We start from the raw sequence: 15,640 nt of genomic DNA on the forward strand, positions 1-15,640 counted from the left end.
TGTACTGGTGCATGGGGTTGTCCCTTCCCAGATGCAGGACTCTGCACTTGTCCTTGTTGAACCTCATGAGGTTCCTCTCTGTCCAACTCTCAAGCCGGTCGAGATCCCGCTGAATGGCAGCACAGCCTTCTGGGGAATCAGCCAGTGCTCCCAGTTTGGTGTCATCAGCCAACTTGCTGAGGGTACCCTCAGTCCCCTCATTCAGGTCATTGATGAAGATGCTGAACAGGACTGGCCCCAGAACTGATCCCTGTGGAACTCCACTGGCCACAGGCCTCCAAATAACCTCCAGGTTATCCTATGACTACCAGTTTCCACTCCAGCAGGCAGTGGGACAAGCAGGCCATGGCTGAAGGGCAAGGTAGGCAGCAGGGCTGCTTCCTTCAGTCACACAAACCTTTGCCTAAACTGGCCCAGACTGAAAATGCTCTGTGTTTAGCAGTTTGTTTGGATTTCATTGGGTTTGGTTCCTTTTCTGTTTTGTTTTTTTCCCTTTTGAAACATTTTTAAATGGATCCATTTTGTCAGCAGTAACTGGTGACTGAGAGGGCAAATGGCCAGGGCCTGCAGCCATCAGAACCAGTGTGGAATGTGCTGGAATGGTAGTAGTTGAAAAACTTGTATGTTTTTGAAAAATGTTTATCAAGTCATCTGTGGTCCCCTAACACACAGCTATTATGTTTAGTTTATTTTATTACAATCAATATCCATAAACATCTGAATGGAGGGTATAAGATAGCCAGAGTCAGGGTGTTCCCAGTGGTGCCCAGTAACAGGACCAAAAAAAAAGGGCATGAACTTAAACACAGGTTTCTTCTGACCATCAAGGCACCCAGAGGGGTTGTGGAGTTTCCATTCTTGGAAAAGTTCAGAAGCCTTCAGGACACATTCCTGGACAGCCTGTTCAAGGTTGACCCTACTTGAGAAGGGGTGTTAAATCAGATGACCTCCAGAGGTCCCTTCCAATCTCACCTATGCCATGACTGGATAATTCTGTGATAATACCATATATTGTTCTTAAACATAACTGTGTCTCAACCTTATTCAACTATTTAATAGGAGCATGCCAATCATTTTATTTATAATACGATACAGAGTCAATATCTTTTATGAATTCAGGTTCAGCAAACTTTGGTACCTTGTATGGAGACTTAGTAATTTTAGTTACATTGGACATTTGCATGTATATATTTGTAGGCATTTTACAAAGTACTCTGTAGAACTTTGTACTGTAACTAAGAAAAATGAGACATGCAGTTTACACAGACTAGATGATCTCTAGACGTCCCTTTCAACCCCTACAATACTACAATAATCTTAGTGCTAACACTGTACATTGAGCTGTATTCTCATAGGAAGACAGTAACTCACATCACTATGTGGAAGTTGTGAACCTAAATTATTGTGCATTGCTGCTAGAGTATAACAACATTACACATATTTAATTTTTTTTTGAAAAGCCAGTTCTATAGCAGCTTTTGATTAGTAAAACTAATAGCTGCTTTTAGTTCAACAAATCTCAATAAGACATTTTCCCTTCTACCTTGCAAGTATTTTTATAGATGAAGACTGCCATCTACCGTTTTTAAATTTGGTTTTGGGGGAATTATTTTAAAATTGTCTTGCAATTGTCTTGTATAAATAGTGGTAGTTCTTCCTCAAACTAGTCTAATTGTCAGAAATTTAAAAAATAATAATAAAATAAGTACCTACTTGATTTTTTTCTTCCTTCCTCTCAAATGAAAAAACCTTGAGCAACATGTTTGTTCTTCAAGTTTCCTAAATCTGATCCTGCTGAAGTAAGAAAATGTTGGTTATTGTAGTCTTATTGCATAAAGGGTAGCATGGAAGCCTTTCTAGTTCTCAAATTATGTTAGAAGACCTTGAGCTAAAGGGTTACTCAAAGCATTTTTTAAAGTAATTGAGACAAATGCACTAGATGCATTTTAAATGTTCCAAAGATGATTACTCTTTTTTAGTTAGGCAACAATACTTGCAAGAATGGAAATGTCTTCAGAGGAGGCAAAAATATGGGGAACTAAGAGAAAATTGTGGAGATCAGTACGTGAAGTCATAAATTCTCCAGAGGATGTTTGAGTTATAATTCATCTTTATCAGTCAAGGTAATTACATTCTTGTTTAAGATGTTGAATAGTTCAATACAGATAATTAAACTGATAATTTAAAAAGCAATAAAAAAATCAAATATATCAAATATAAGACTAATGAAATAGCAATTGTTTGGAGGCAATGGAAGCACAGAGCAGAGAACTGTCTTGATTTGTTAATTGACATTGTGAGAGTTAATTGCTTCCCTTTTGTTCAATTATATGAAAGTTTTATTTTACTGTGTATGCTTATCACCATGTACTTAATCTCATGGAGATGTCTGAATTTCACTGAGAAAGTGGTTTCCACATTTGCAGAGTCTCAGCAGGAGGGTTCTAACAGGATGATTCTACCTTTATTTCCCCTTTGACTTGAACAAATAATAAGCCCAACAGAAAAAGTCTCAGTTATGGAAATTGAGGAAAGCTAGAGAATTTGTCACTTTATCAGTTCCCCAATAAATTCTCTAAAGGTAGCAGAAATTGTGACAAGACCCAGAAGAAATGTTGAAGGACTCCCAGGATTAGTTCAGCATGTGTTAGCAACTCTATGTGATGGTCTTCAAAAGCACTGAGAGTTAGTTATGAAATGCTTAATGCATTTTTTAGATTCAGACTAGCTTTTTGTTTTCCTTCTTTTGAAGCCTGTTGGAAGGAGGCTTTTTTTATTCTTCTCAATGGTCAGGAATTTAATTCTATTTACAGGAGCAACAGAAATAGGTCAATCAAATTAAAAAGTTACATTGCAATAATTTACAGATATGAAGAACACAGCAGCTTTTCACTGGTTTTGTTTACTACGAGAAACAATGCTATTGCATAAAGCTTTTCTTTGTTTTTGCTTACTGGAGAAGCAATGCTATACCATTGCATAAATACGAGTCTGCAACGAAAATCGTAATTCCTTACGAATTAATCCAAAATCTCTGATGACTTTTATGGCTAGTAACAAAACTGCCTTATCCGCCTTTGGCCACGAGAGGCTGCTGCTGCAATTCATCGAGGGTCTCTAGGCTACATTCTTTAACTTCAGTCAGTTACAACAAAGATCCTAAGGTTAACTGGCTGGAGTGAGACCAAAAAACCCTATTGGTTTTGGTGTGGTTTCTCTTTACTAAGGTGAGGGAGGATCTTATTAACATTTACAAATATCTAAAGGGTGGGTGTCAGGAGGTTGGGGCATCCCTTTTTTCTACTGTAGCTAGCAACAGGACAAGGGGTAATGGGATGAAGCTGAAACACAAAAAGTTCCACTTAAACATAAGAAAAAGCTATTTCCCTGTGAGGGTGAGGGAGCCCTGGCACAGGCTGCCCAGAGGGGTTGTGGAGTCTCCTTCCTTGGAGGTCTTCAAGACCTGCCTGGACATGTTCCTATGCGACCTGATCTAGGTGACCCTGCTTCTGCAGAGGGGTTGGACTACATGATCTCTAAAGGTCCCTTCAACCCCTACCGTTCTATGATTCTATGATTCTATGACTGCAACGCAAATGGTAGCCAAGAAAGTAGCAGGTTGATGGTGGTAATAGGACTATGCAAAGGTTTCCCATTTTACTAAAAGAAGTAACTGTCAAATTGAACATCAGTTCAAATAAAGTAAACATCTTAAAAAAAACCAAACTCATTTAAACTCAACAGTAAATGGACAAAATGAGCTTTAAAATCTTAGCAGGGAACAAAATTGAGGCAAAATTGATGCTTGAAGCGTCTGGTGGATGTACTGACATATTTTATAGGCTGTGTCCATTATGTATTTTTATAGCTCTTTAAGTCATAGATGAAGCTAAATAAAATTTGTGATGGGATTATTGTAACAAATTAACTGTAGTAAAAGGTATTTATTCTTCAAAGGGTGTTAATTTTTAATAACTTCAGTTATTTTACAAAGATTTTACACCAGAAGTGTCATCATACTTTCTTATTCTTTTCTAGCATCCCAATATATTTACTGGTTAACAAACACCTCAACCTGCTGCCAGAAAATTTCCCGAAGTCAAGTTTCTCAAAGTCATTGTAAACAGCTGCATTCAGAATTACCATGACAGATGTTTACCCACAATACTTGTATATAAAACTAGTGAAATAAAAGACAGGTTTATTGGAGTAGCTGAATGGAGGGGAATGTATCTTAAAGTGGAAGGTATGAGAAACATTTTAAAAGAATTTACACGATAGAAAATTTTATGTGGCTTGTCATCGTTATATCTAAAGATCATTGCTTAAAGGTGGAAAAAGGTTTTTTAATTATTTTTGTAGAAACAAAGTCTACAAAAAGCAAAGAATTAATTTATATAATTCTGTGGCAAGAACACTGAGTAAGTGTGCAAGTTGGGTTGTCACAAGGATGGCTCTATTTCTCGTTGTGGTTAAGATGGAGCTTGGTCTCTAATAAATGTCCTTTTCCTCTTCAGTGAGAATTATTGCAGTTACCAGAACAAACTGTAATTTGTTTTTACAGAGCTTGAATGGAAACTAGCAGAAGCTGAAGCCACAGAAACCAATTCAGAAGAAAACCTCAAAAAAGACATTATGAATATGACACTGTCAGTGTCAAATATTTCGTCTCATGAAGACATCAATATAAAGGCAGTGCTATGATGAAATCACACTACTTGAATGAAGACCATCTCTTCTGACATAAATTAGTTTAAATACAGTTCTTCACTTCTTTGGTAAAGCTGAAATGATAATAATAAAAAAAAAAGAGCTTCTGTCTCACTTGCATAGTTTTTTGTTTTGCTTTGTACAAGAAAATTGATGTAGTAAGCGAAAGCTATTTGTACCTTTAGATACATACAGATGGCTGTCAGTGACACCAGGAGTCTGAGTTCTCCAAGTCTTACAAACTTTGCTTAAGTTTACTTTTAATTCTCAGTAACATTCACTTAAGAAGAACATGAAAATTGCCGTTAGCATTTTTTCTTTTCACCCAGCAGGATGCAGTTGTGCTATTAGTAGATACCTACTGGCAGATACCACTTCTAGAAACTTTTCTTTTGCAGATTCAGAGATAACTAGTAGATGCATTTCATAGATAATAGCTTGTCTGCTATTATCTGTCACTTCAAACTAGAACGCTAACTGGTAGTTTTAAATGTAAATAGGTCATCAGTGACTTTAGATATGATGCCACAGCCACATCAGGTGAATATCAGTGTTGGCTGCTATAAAAGAAGGGCTGCCACCCGCTTCCTCACCACAGTGAAACTCCCTGCTGCTGCTGTGGCTGCCCTGAGGTACACAAGCACAATACACAACTGTACAAGTGCTCCCGCTGTCACATTGGAAGTAACAGAAGCATGTTACTAGATATGTCAGGAAAGTGACAATCCAACCCTTTGTCCAAGTGAAGTGGCCATGTGTTCGTGATTACAGACACCAGATGTGACAAAGCAGCAGCAAAATCTAAGGGAATATGCAGATATTTCTGGTTCTTGGGCAGTGGACACTATTTGTAGGAAAAGGGTCTAGGAATGAATGTTAGTCACCCTTGCGTTATAGAGGACTACATAGCCAGTGACAGCCTGCCTGGTCAGTATCTTTGTTGAATCCACCAATTTTAGGTGGACTGATGTGAAATTTAGTTTCAAAATCAGCTTCCTCTAATGGATCCTGTTTTGAACACACCAGTGAGGATCAACAAGGATCACTGTGAGCCAACAGTTGTTCTATGGCTGTGAAGTGTATCATGCACAATATGGTGATGACAGTTCTGTAGGAAACCTGACTACGTGGAAGTGCACTGGAAATTTCTGTATTTCTGGCCCAAACTATTGGGCCTAATCTGGTCCCATCATTAAATAATTCACAAAAGATTTTGTGGATTTTTTTCATAATTTGGCAATGTTTGAAAATTATGTTGGTTCTCATGTAACCTTTGTGAGTGAAACAAACCTGTCATTACACACTTGGATGGTAAGAGCCAGAAAAATAGTATTTCTAGGTGGAGAGTGGTTTCATAAACCCACTAAACCATTTCCAAGCTTCTGTCCCGTTCCTTCAGGAGCCTTTAAAATACTTTCAAAAGAGAAGTTGCATTAAAAGAAGGAACACAATTTGGCCACAATTACAGCAGAAAATGTGCGTGTGTCATCTCACAGCTGCGCTGCCTGTTGCCATTTGGTCAAATCCCAAAATGTAAGATTTGTAAGCCACAAGAAGTAATTTGGTGTAGGTAGGTGTTACGCTCCCATACGTGCAAGGTGTGAAGAAGGACAGCACAGTAACCCTGTTTTTCTTAAGAATTATTATCGGAGATCTTGTGGCAAATCTGATACATACAGCTTGATGCTATTTTGAGGCACCTGGTTTCTTGGCCATATTCCAGTTCTGGTAATTATGCATCTATCTTGAAAATATTCCTGCATTTTCTCTTGGACTTTCCATTCCTGCTGTACCCTTACTACATTTAATCACAGCAGCATTATTCTTTGAATGACTAATGAAATGATTAGCTTTGTTTACATCACATTTTCCTCAACTGAAAGCTAGAAATAGAGCATTAAGAATCAGGGAGTAACAAAAATTAGTGGGTTTACTGACGCTTTTTCAAATTCTTCCAGTGGAAACACAAAGCTCATGGTTAGTTCTTTAGACGTGTTACAGCTAAAGAGGTTTCTGTCCCTACAATACCTTTTGCAGTGAGTTTGTGTAGACATGTTTTGATATGAGGAGGATACAGGCTGGCTTCTTTAAAAACCTGCTAGCGGCTTCCCCTGTAGCTGATAGGGCCAATGCCAGCCGGCTCTAATATGGACTCAGAGCTGACCAAAGCCAATAAGCAACAGAGGTAACACCTCTGTGATTAACATATTTGAGAAATGGCAGAAGTTGCTGCCAGTTGCTAAACTGCAGCAGAACAGAGTGAGAATGTGAGAACTAACTAATCTCTACAGACACCAAGGTCAGGGGAGACGGAGGGGCAGGAGGCAGAGGAGGCATCCAGACACCGGAAGATTCCCATGACCTGTGGTCAAGACCATAGTGAGGCATCTGTGCCCTGGCAGCCCATGGAGGAGCAGAGATCCACTCGCAACCCGGGAAAGACCCCATGCTGCAGTCAGGTGGATGCCTTAAGGAGCCTGTGACCCCATGGGAAGCCCACACTGGAGCAAGTTCCTGGCAGGACCTAGAAATCTGTGGACATAAAGGAGCCCACACTGGAGCAGGTTTGTTGTGTGGATTTGTGACCCCGTGAATGAGACCTATGCTGGGGTAATTAATTCCTGAAGGACTGTTTTCCCCTTGGACGAGACCCACACTGGGGTAGTTTGTGAAGAACCGTAGCCCACAAGAATGACAGACTTTGGAGAAGTTCTGTCTCCTGCGTGACAGAAGACTGTCTCCTGTGTCAGAAACTCCACACAGTAGCAGGGGAAGTGTGAGAAGTCCTTCCCTGGGAAGAGACAATGGTAGGGATCATCTGTGATAAACTGACTGCAATGCCCATTCTCATCCCCCTGCACTGCTGGGGAGGGGGAAGGAAGTAGAAACACGGGAAAGGAGGAATGAGGGGAGGTGTTTTAAATTCAGGTTTTATTTCTCATTTCTCTATTCAGTTCTAGTTGTTAATAAATCAAACTAATCCTCCTCAAGTTGAGTCTGTTTTGGCAGTTACAGTAATTGCTGAATGATCTCCCTGTCCTTATCTCAACTCAAAACCCTTTCATTGTATTTTCTCTCCGCTGTGCAGCTGAGGACATGAGTGATAGAACGGCTTTGGTAGGCAGCTTGCACATACTCATGCACAATCGACACACTTCTGCAATCTTTGATCACAAGCTGAATCAAGTGGGGAAACTGTAATGTAATCCAGAAAGAAAAAAACAAGAGATTTCGCAATGAACTCAAGTTCCTTACTTCATTCCAGACACAAACGCTAATTAAGCTTCTATAGATGTGCATTTAATTATGCTTTTAGATAAATAATCATGCTGTAATTGAGAGAGAAAACTGGGAATATTTACATAGCATTATCACTGAGAAATGTTTTATTTTACAGAAATCAATTTGCTGCTACGTTCCGTTCCACTGCATGCAAAACAGGTTTATGGCAATCAAATCACTGCACTTTTAAGCATATTCCAATCCTTTGCAGGTGCTATGGCTGGAATCTCTTAGAGTTGTACATAAAGGCTGTGCAGTATCAGTCAGTTATCTCTCAGATTAAGTCCAATACTTGATGCTGTTTGCATTTATTCACTGGGCTGTTTCACAGCTTTCTCTACACAGTCAGTAATACAGGCAAATCTCAGAGTTTTTATAAGCTTTACCAACACATGAATAAAAGAATACTAACTTTTATTATCAGTTAGTCCTGCAAAATCTTACTACAGCTGGGTCTTCCCATGCTGAAATTATATATCTTCCTATACAAATCTACACCTCGCCACTGTGTAGTCTCCTCAGCAGAGATACTTCAGCCCCATACTGGTCACTTCAATTTATCAAGTTCACAATTACTCCTTTACCTTGCAGTCATCTGAAAAAAAAAATTCCCCAACTATAAAGATTAGCAAATACGAAGAATGAACTGAAATTGCTGCTTTTCAATCAGGACACTTGTTGCGAGTCCTCCATCAGTTTGGTGGTTCAGAAATCTGTCAGACCTCAACAGCCAATAACAGTGCTCTATGTATAAATTGTACAAAGCATGCAATACCAGTACCGTACTTTCAGAGTTATAGGGTTTTATTAGGTGTTGAGGCTTTAAACTCGATCTCATTTCTCGTTGTTAACTGTAAGAATATTTGATAAAACTGGTATTAAAAGCATTGTACACAGATAAACGACAGAGACGGTCAACAGTTCTCTAACATTCCGTTAAGTTTTACGGACTTAAACCCACCGATAAAAAAACCACCTCCGAGCACCGCCAGGTCCCAAAATAACCTGTGGTGACACGTCTCTTCCCAGAGAGCATCCTAGACGCCACTTACTACTCTTTGGTAACGAGCGTATGAGTGGGCACCGTGTCATACGTTCAGGCACTGCTCAGAACCGTGGTTTGTACGGGGTTTGTGGTTTCAGCAGGGACGCGCCTCCAATCAGCGGAACCTTTCCCACGGCTCGCCTGTGGGCTCCGCGCCCGCCTGCAAAACCAGCTCCCGAGCCTCAGGCCTGGCGGCGGCGGCAGCCGCTCTGGCCGCAGGGCCACCCGGCCGCTCTGGCCGCAGGGCGGCACCGCTCGCAGCTTCCCGCGGCGCCGCTGCCCGGAGGCGGAGCGCGGCCGAACACCGACCCCGCTCCCCGGCTCGCAATCCGGCTACCGTCGGCCCAGCAACCGGACCAGCCCTGACGCCGCGAGCCGGAGACGTGGCGCTGCTGGGTCTCGCCCCGCCAGGTTTCGCCGGTCCCGAAGCGCCGCCCTGCGCGGCCGACAGCTCGGTAGCGCGGCCGCCGCCATTTCCTCCTCGAGCGGGGCGCATCGGAGCGGCGTGGAGCACGGTGAGGTGAAGCGAGGTAAGCCGAGGTCAGGCAAACACGGCGTCCGCTGCGCCTGCGCGCCGCCCCCCCTACCCGCGCCCAGCCCCTCGCTACCCCGCCGGCGCAGAGCGCAGGCGCAAAGCGGCGCCTGAAGCGCGGGGGATCACCTCCCCGGCCGCCGCCGTCGCGCCGCGCATGCGCGCCAGCGGCCCCGCGCGCAGGGGCCGGGGTGCTGCGGCTTGCAGTGCGCCTAGGCGCACGCGCGGTGGCGCGAGGTGCCGCGGCTGCCGGCGGTGGGCTCGGCGGCGCAGGCGCGGTGCGCTCCCGGGCCCGGCTGCTGGAGCGGCCGCTGGAGGAGGCTCTGTGCCGGCGGCGGGCTCGGGGCTGCGCACAGGAAGCTGCTTTCGCCGGGAGAGGTCGAGCGGGCAGTTGCGGCGCGGGGCCGGTAAGGAGAGCGCTGCGGGGCGGAGCGGGCGGCTCCGCGGGCCCGGCTGCAGTGTGGGGAAGGGCGGGGGGGGAAAGGCGAGGGACGCCGCGGAGGGAGCCGTTAAAGTTTGACAGCGCCGGCGGGTGTCCCGCCGCCCGGGCAGCGGCGGCGCGCGGGGAGGGCAGTGGCTGCCCTTGGGCAGGGCGCGGGCAGGGGCAGCCGCCGCCGGGGGCGGGGGGCGCTCGCGGGGCACCCGCTAGGCCTGGTGACCCACTTTGCTCCTGTCACAACTCCCGGGCACGTTTGGAGCCCTGCCCGCCTGGCCCGGCGCCCGCCCGGGCGGCTCCCGCCCCCGCCGCCCGGGCTGCGCACAGGCAGGGCGGGCGCGGGACTCCCCGGCATCCCCCGCTGCCGCGCCGGGCCGTGCCCGACTTGCGGCGAGCCGCCGCCGGCCCCTCGGCGGTCGGGCAGGGAGAGCCGCGGGCGGTGCCTCCCCGGGGGCGCGTCCGCCGCCGCTGCCCTGCGTGGGGCGACTCGTCTCGCGGGTGCCGGAGGGGCTCACTCGCCCCCGCCGCCCCGCGCATGTGGGAGCTTTCCCGCGGCAGCGCCGTGCAGCGCGGTGAGGGGGATGTGTGTGTGTGTGTGCGTGTTTACGCGGTGGGCAGGCGGCTGCGCGGGGACCGCGGCGGTACGGTGCCCGCCAGGAGGCTGGGCCGTGCGTGCGGGGGCGGCTGGGCCGTGGCGGGCCCCCGGGCGCTTCCTGCGGCGGGACAGCCTGGCGGGGTATCGGGAGCTCATGTGGTGTGAAGCCTCCCTGCGGCAGGTGGACCGGAACTGCGAGGTGCGGGGTTGAGTACCCACTTCGTGACGTTATTTTTGTTGTTCTTCTGCTAACTTTATCGTGGTACCTACAACGTCTTCTTGACACGAGGGCTTCTCGGTTGCCCCAGGTCCTCTCCTGACTTTTGTCCATCCTTGAAGTTAGCATGTCAAATACTCCATGTGTGCGCGTGTGAGGAGTGACCGGCGTGAGGAGTAGTGCCTGTAAACTGGTAGTGAAGTGGTTTTAAGGCTATCGTTTTCATGTAGGTGCTAAAAGTTGACTTGTTGAGGCACAACGAAAGTCTGATATAGTTCTAGCTGGGATACAAAGTGGCATGTAGAAGCGGAATGGCTGATCATACATCTTGATCCTCTAAATCCTTGAAGTAAGGGGGGGTTTTGATGACATATTTTGATAAGCAGTGCTTTTGGTGGCAATGTTGACTTAAAGAGGCCTGTCTGTTCCTTCCTCCCAGCGCTCACCTCTTTGCTGCCCCCCTCAGCTGTGCCAGAACAGCGGTTCGTGGAACCCTGTCCGGTAACTTTGATGGGGAAATGATCCAGGTTAAAATTAACCACCTTTTTTTTTTAATGTGGTTATATTTAACCTAGATCATTTCCCTGGGTGGCAGGTGTGCCAGAAGGCAAGAGAATTGTTCAAGCAGATACTCTAGTGAAAGAAGTGCTTGAGAAATAACACTTCAACTGAAGTAGTCCTGGCAGAGTTCGCTGTGAGCAGTTGCAGTTGTTTCACACTCACCAATCTTACAGGAATAAAATTAATTTTGTCTGTGAATATCTGTGAATTTGGGGCCTGTCATTTGAAATTCCACACTAATTACTTGTTTTAATAGAGGAATTCTACTGGACAGAACAAGAAACTTCGCTTTTTTTAAAAAATAAGCTATTGATTTTCATATATATCCATTTAAGATACTTTCTCAAAAGTGTTACAGATACTGCTTTCAGGTTACCAAACATTACATGTTTGGGTTAGGGCCTTTTGGTTCAATGTAGACGCTAGTGTTTTTAAAAGGTCTGAGAATTTTGCCAGTAAGGCAAGATTTCCTTCTTCTTAAGAAACAATTCGAACAGAAAAAAAAAAACCTCCTGGGTTGATATTTAATAGTTTAAGATGTTATTCAGCCATGTCTTGTTTTTTATTTCTTCCGCTTCATGATGTTACATAGAAATGTTTAACACGCAGAGGTATAATAGAAGGATGTGAGGAACGCAGAGAGTCTTTTCTTTGTGAATGCACTAAGGACCCCATAAACTTTTTTGTAGCTAATTTTACTCTTTTTGTACTCAGCAATTTGACAAATGTGTGATAATTACTTTCAATTTAATTTGTGGTGTTGGTTAATTGTCTGTTTGTGTTGAAGTCATGAATCTTCTTGAATGGATTGCTTTGCCAAGGAATTGCTGTTTTCAAGAACTTTGAACTGTTGCTGTTTTTTTTCTTCCTATTCTAAGTTTGTGCAAAAAAGTTAAGAATTTAAATTAGTAGTAAAGATATGGACCTCAGACGTTTTTTATATTGAAATGTTTTTATCAGCTTTGAAAGGTGTGATTTTTTTTTTTCCTTTCTACAAATAATAGACTTGTATTGAAAATAGTTGTGACTCAAGAATGCAGTTTTCTTCTGTACGTTATTTCATTGTTTGAAAACAGCTCCTTTAGCTATGTAACCCTTAAGGAGATAGGTGTAATTTGTTGTCTAAAACTTCATAGCTTCAGATTAATTTTGTATGTTGAAGAATATGGATAATTCTTCTCCCTAGAACAGAAAAAAATAGTACCTTAATACAGATTTTAATATAAAACACACAATGTACTTAGGAAGAAGTGAGGTTATAGCTAAGGTGCCTTTTTCCTTTTCAGCACATTTTAATGAATTAGTTTTTCTTGAGGAAAAGACTGTGGTAGATGTTTGAAGAAGAGTGTGTTTTAGTGTTTTCAGCCTTTTTGAAGTACTAGTTTCCATATCAACACTAGAAATTGTAAAGGCCAGATTATAAAGCATATCTAGTAATGTTTCTGTGGATGGATGGTATTAGTAGACAGCTGCATAGCAAAGAGAGTAGTAGTTGTTTCTGCCCCTCACACCTTCTCTTTATTTATTATGCAAAGTGTTTTTAACCTTTTAATCCTCTGGAAGGGGAAAAAAAATACACCTGTGAGCCTACAGACAGTGGCCAAACCATTCAGTTGTCTCACCCATCTTCTACTAATACTGAATTACTATTTATTGGTATTATTATTTTAAATTTAGTGTTCTTTCAGAATAAAAGGGGTGTAACCTCGCCTTGAACTACATAACACAGTCTGAAATGAAAGATTCCTATGTCTTGGTGTAACTCTGGCATAAGCAAATTCTGCTATATCTGTTGGAAAGGTATCTCATTCGTTCCTCTGGGTGGCCAACCTGGGGAAAATAATTTAGTATTGCAGCAGGTTATTTTGTTAACTCAGTTAATAAGAGTCTGTAGTAATTTGAAAGTGTCAGATGTTCCCCTGTTCATTTGTTGCAGGAGTTAAAGACGTGAAACGCAAAGTCAGGGAAGAGGAAGGAAACTCATAGTTACTGCAACTGTATGCTGCCCTGAAGGATTGAATTCTCAACCCTTACTGCTACCACAAAATCCCTTTGTAATGCAAAAGCCACTTTAATTTTGGCATACCTCATGCCTGAGTGTTTAATTTTATAGCCGTAGTATTCTCTTACCATACTTTTTGTGTATAATGTAAATTCTTAATTATAGCCGCTTTAAGGTTATATAATTATACATGTAAAAAGTTTCGGTGCTCTGTGGTTGTCATGTATTTAGTATTATGTGGAAGCAACAAGGCTTCTCAGATTCTTTCAGCAATTTTAGTATTGCATGCTTTGGACCCTGTCCAGCTGTTACAGTTTGTCGTTAAGTGATTGAATTAGTTTTCTTATTCTACATTGATGTTCTGGGAAGCATTGCTGAGAATATTCTAAAATCATCATTAGTAGTATTAATATTTTATCAAATATAAATCCTTAAAATTTAGAAATGCCTGTAAGATTCAAGACTGATAAAGCCTTCTATTTAGAGAGTGAAGCTTATGAAGCCTAGTAGATACTATGAGCATTCCTCATCTTCCTGATAAAAACATAGGTAAATTAGGCATAAAATGTGGCTACTTAAATGCTTAGTTCTTAGAACTGTGTGATTAATCTTAGAGTACATGAGAAAGCTTTGGTTTTAAAGCAAATATTTTTTTACCTATGATGACAGCCTGGTATTGTAAGATAAATGGCATATTATGCTTATGTTAAAACAAGAAAACAGTTCTTGGAGTAATACATCGATTTAAAGTGGATTTTAAAAATAAATGTATGTGGCCTTGTTCTTCTCTAGAGATCCTTTTAGAGTTCCATTAAAAACGATATTTACAGGTGTCTTTGGGAAGGTTTTTGATGTATGTTGTTTTGATATGTAGCCAGATCTGTAAAATAATATAGAGAGGTCAAAAGCGTGATTTAGATGGATTTTGAGGATCTAGCCCCAAATAGAATTGTAGCTATTTGTTGCCTAAATTGTACAGATCTCTGTATTTTAACTAGTAAAGTTTTCCAAACACTTCAAAGTTTTGATTTCACTGAGGTCTGCCATAATCTTGTCCCAAGTGAGCATCTTGGCATCTAAATCTGTTTACTATTCATAAATTAGGCAATCTGTGAATTAGGCATTCACTTGTCCAAAGGCATGTTCAAACCACACCTCAGGCACACCTATGGAATTGGACTCTGACCAAAATGCTGTGGTGACTCTCCCTTTTGTTCAGAAACACAAAGGAGTGAGGAGGAAGAGATTTTGTTGATGTCTCATTTTAGAAGAACCAAACAACAAGCCAACAAAACCCCAAACCCTAAAACTCTGCTTTTTCTTTTGTAGAAGATGATTAATGTCTCATTAGGCCTAAGAGAGATACCAGGCCATTTATTTTCTTGTAGAGTACTTGTCTTCTGGCCTATGTTCCAAAACAAATTTTATTTTTTCTCCCATTTAAAGTTTTAAATGCCGTTAGGAACTGGAAACCAGGACTTGTCTCTTTTTTGGGTGCCCTTTTGCTTAGGGGCACATACACTGCTCTGTCCAGCAAAGCTTTACTTTTTACTCCTTCTTTTGTGTTTTGAAGATTGCCATTGGAGTGAGAAGTTACGAGTCGATTCATCTTCCCAGTGCAACCTGAAGCCTGCTGAGAGATTATGGTTTGAACCCTTTTGGCAGAGTAGAGATTGGCTTTCGGATTTCTCTGTTCCAGGTTACTGTTCTGTAACCCTGTGCTACTGGACAAAAAACAAGCATTTCTTCTTCCTATTGGCATGTTTGGTGGGAGAAGCTTAGCTGTATACGTTGAGGATGGGGATGAGGCTTGTGAGTACTAACCTTACCTGTGTCCTAGACCTTCAGAAACTGGTGAAGTATTGTGTTCACTGATTACCTTTATTTATTGTTTGCATCTCTATTAACTTTTTCAAGAGGCTTGCTGAGCAATGCACCTCTTCTGGCTTAGGTACTTTAGAATTGTGGATCCTGTTGTATGAAAACTCCTTTTTGTGTACTGCTGATAATCTCTTTTAGTGAAGGCTTTATTTTAGGGTAGTATTGCCTATAGCAGTTAGAGCAGGTAGTAGAACTTAATTACTAGCTCGTCATGTGGTAGTGGTGTTGCTGTGGGACACCTAGAAGGAGTGCCTGGAAATGGACTGATCATCCAGCATGATGTCTGAGTTTGAAGTGCTTTATAGTAGGGTATCGTATTGCTAACAGCATAGTCTAAAAGAGTTTTTAGCTTGCAGCTGCACTAGTTTGTGAGTATATC

The 15,640-nt window shown here is 42.7% G+C and overlaps 3 protein-coding genes across 17 annotated transcripts in view; 2 read left to right on the forward strand and 1 right to left on the reverse strand.

Annotated features, from left to right (window-relative positions):
• Positions 1–345: 345 nt before the first annotated feature.
• PDCL2 (phosducin like 2) lies at positions 346–4,704 on the forward strand. The gene is given in 6 exon segments (XM_010201651.2): positions 346–361; positions 1,980–2,072; positions 2,075–2,123; positions 4,039–4,076; positions 4,079–4,246; positions 4,565–4,704. Coding segments are annotated over 6 exon segments (504 nt in total).
• Positions 4,705–8,131: 3,427 nt separating this feature from the next.
• LOC133625076 (spidroin-2-like) lies at positions 8,132–9,600 on the reverse strand. Its single transcript, XM_061991795.1, has 2 exons — positions 8,954–9,600; positions 8,132–8,587 (listed from the first exon to the last, which is right to left on the reverse strand). The coding sequence occupies exon 1, from the start codon at positions 9,531–9,533 to the stop codon at positions 9,153–9,155; it is 381 nt and encodes a 126-aa protein (XP_061847779.1). The 5' UTR covers positions 9,534–9,600; the 3' UTR covers positions 8,132–8,587; positions 8,954–9,152.
• CLOCK (clock circadian regulator) overlaps positions 9,273–15,640 on the forward strand; it is a 64,589-nt gene continuing 58,221 nt past the window's right edge. For 8 of the 15 annotated variants that reach the window (XM_061991780.1, XM_061991779.1, XM_061991792.1 and 5 more), the window contains exon 1: positions 9,842–9,976. The gene's annotated coding sequence lies outside the window, so the exon portion shown is untranslated. Of the gene's footprint in view, positions 9,568–9,841; positions 9,977–10,507; positions 10,578–10,781; positions 10,800–13,414; positions 13,433–14,953; positions 15,027–15,060; positions 15,080–15,154; positions 15,193–15,640 lie in introns of those variants that run through there. The other 7 variants (XM_061991782.1, XM_061991783.1, XM_061991784.1 and 4 more) reach the window with 7 other exon arrangements.

The sequence above is a fragment of the Colius striatus genome, chromosome 3, assembly GCF_028858725.1.
Source record: "Colius striatus isolate bColStr4 chromosome 3, bColStr4.1.hap1, whole genome shotgun sequence".
NCBI lineage: Eukaryota > Metazoa > Chordata > Aves > Coliiformes > Coliidae > Colius > Colius striatus.

What these genes read in the sequence shown, in the direction of transcription:
- LOC133625076 (XM_061991795.1), bottom strand. Translation starts at nt 9,533, where the DNA reads ATGCGCCCCGCTCGAGGAGGAAATGGCGGCGGCCGCGCTACCGAGCTG.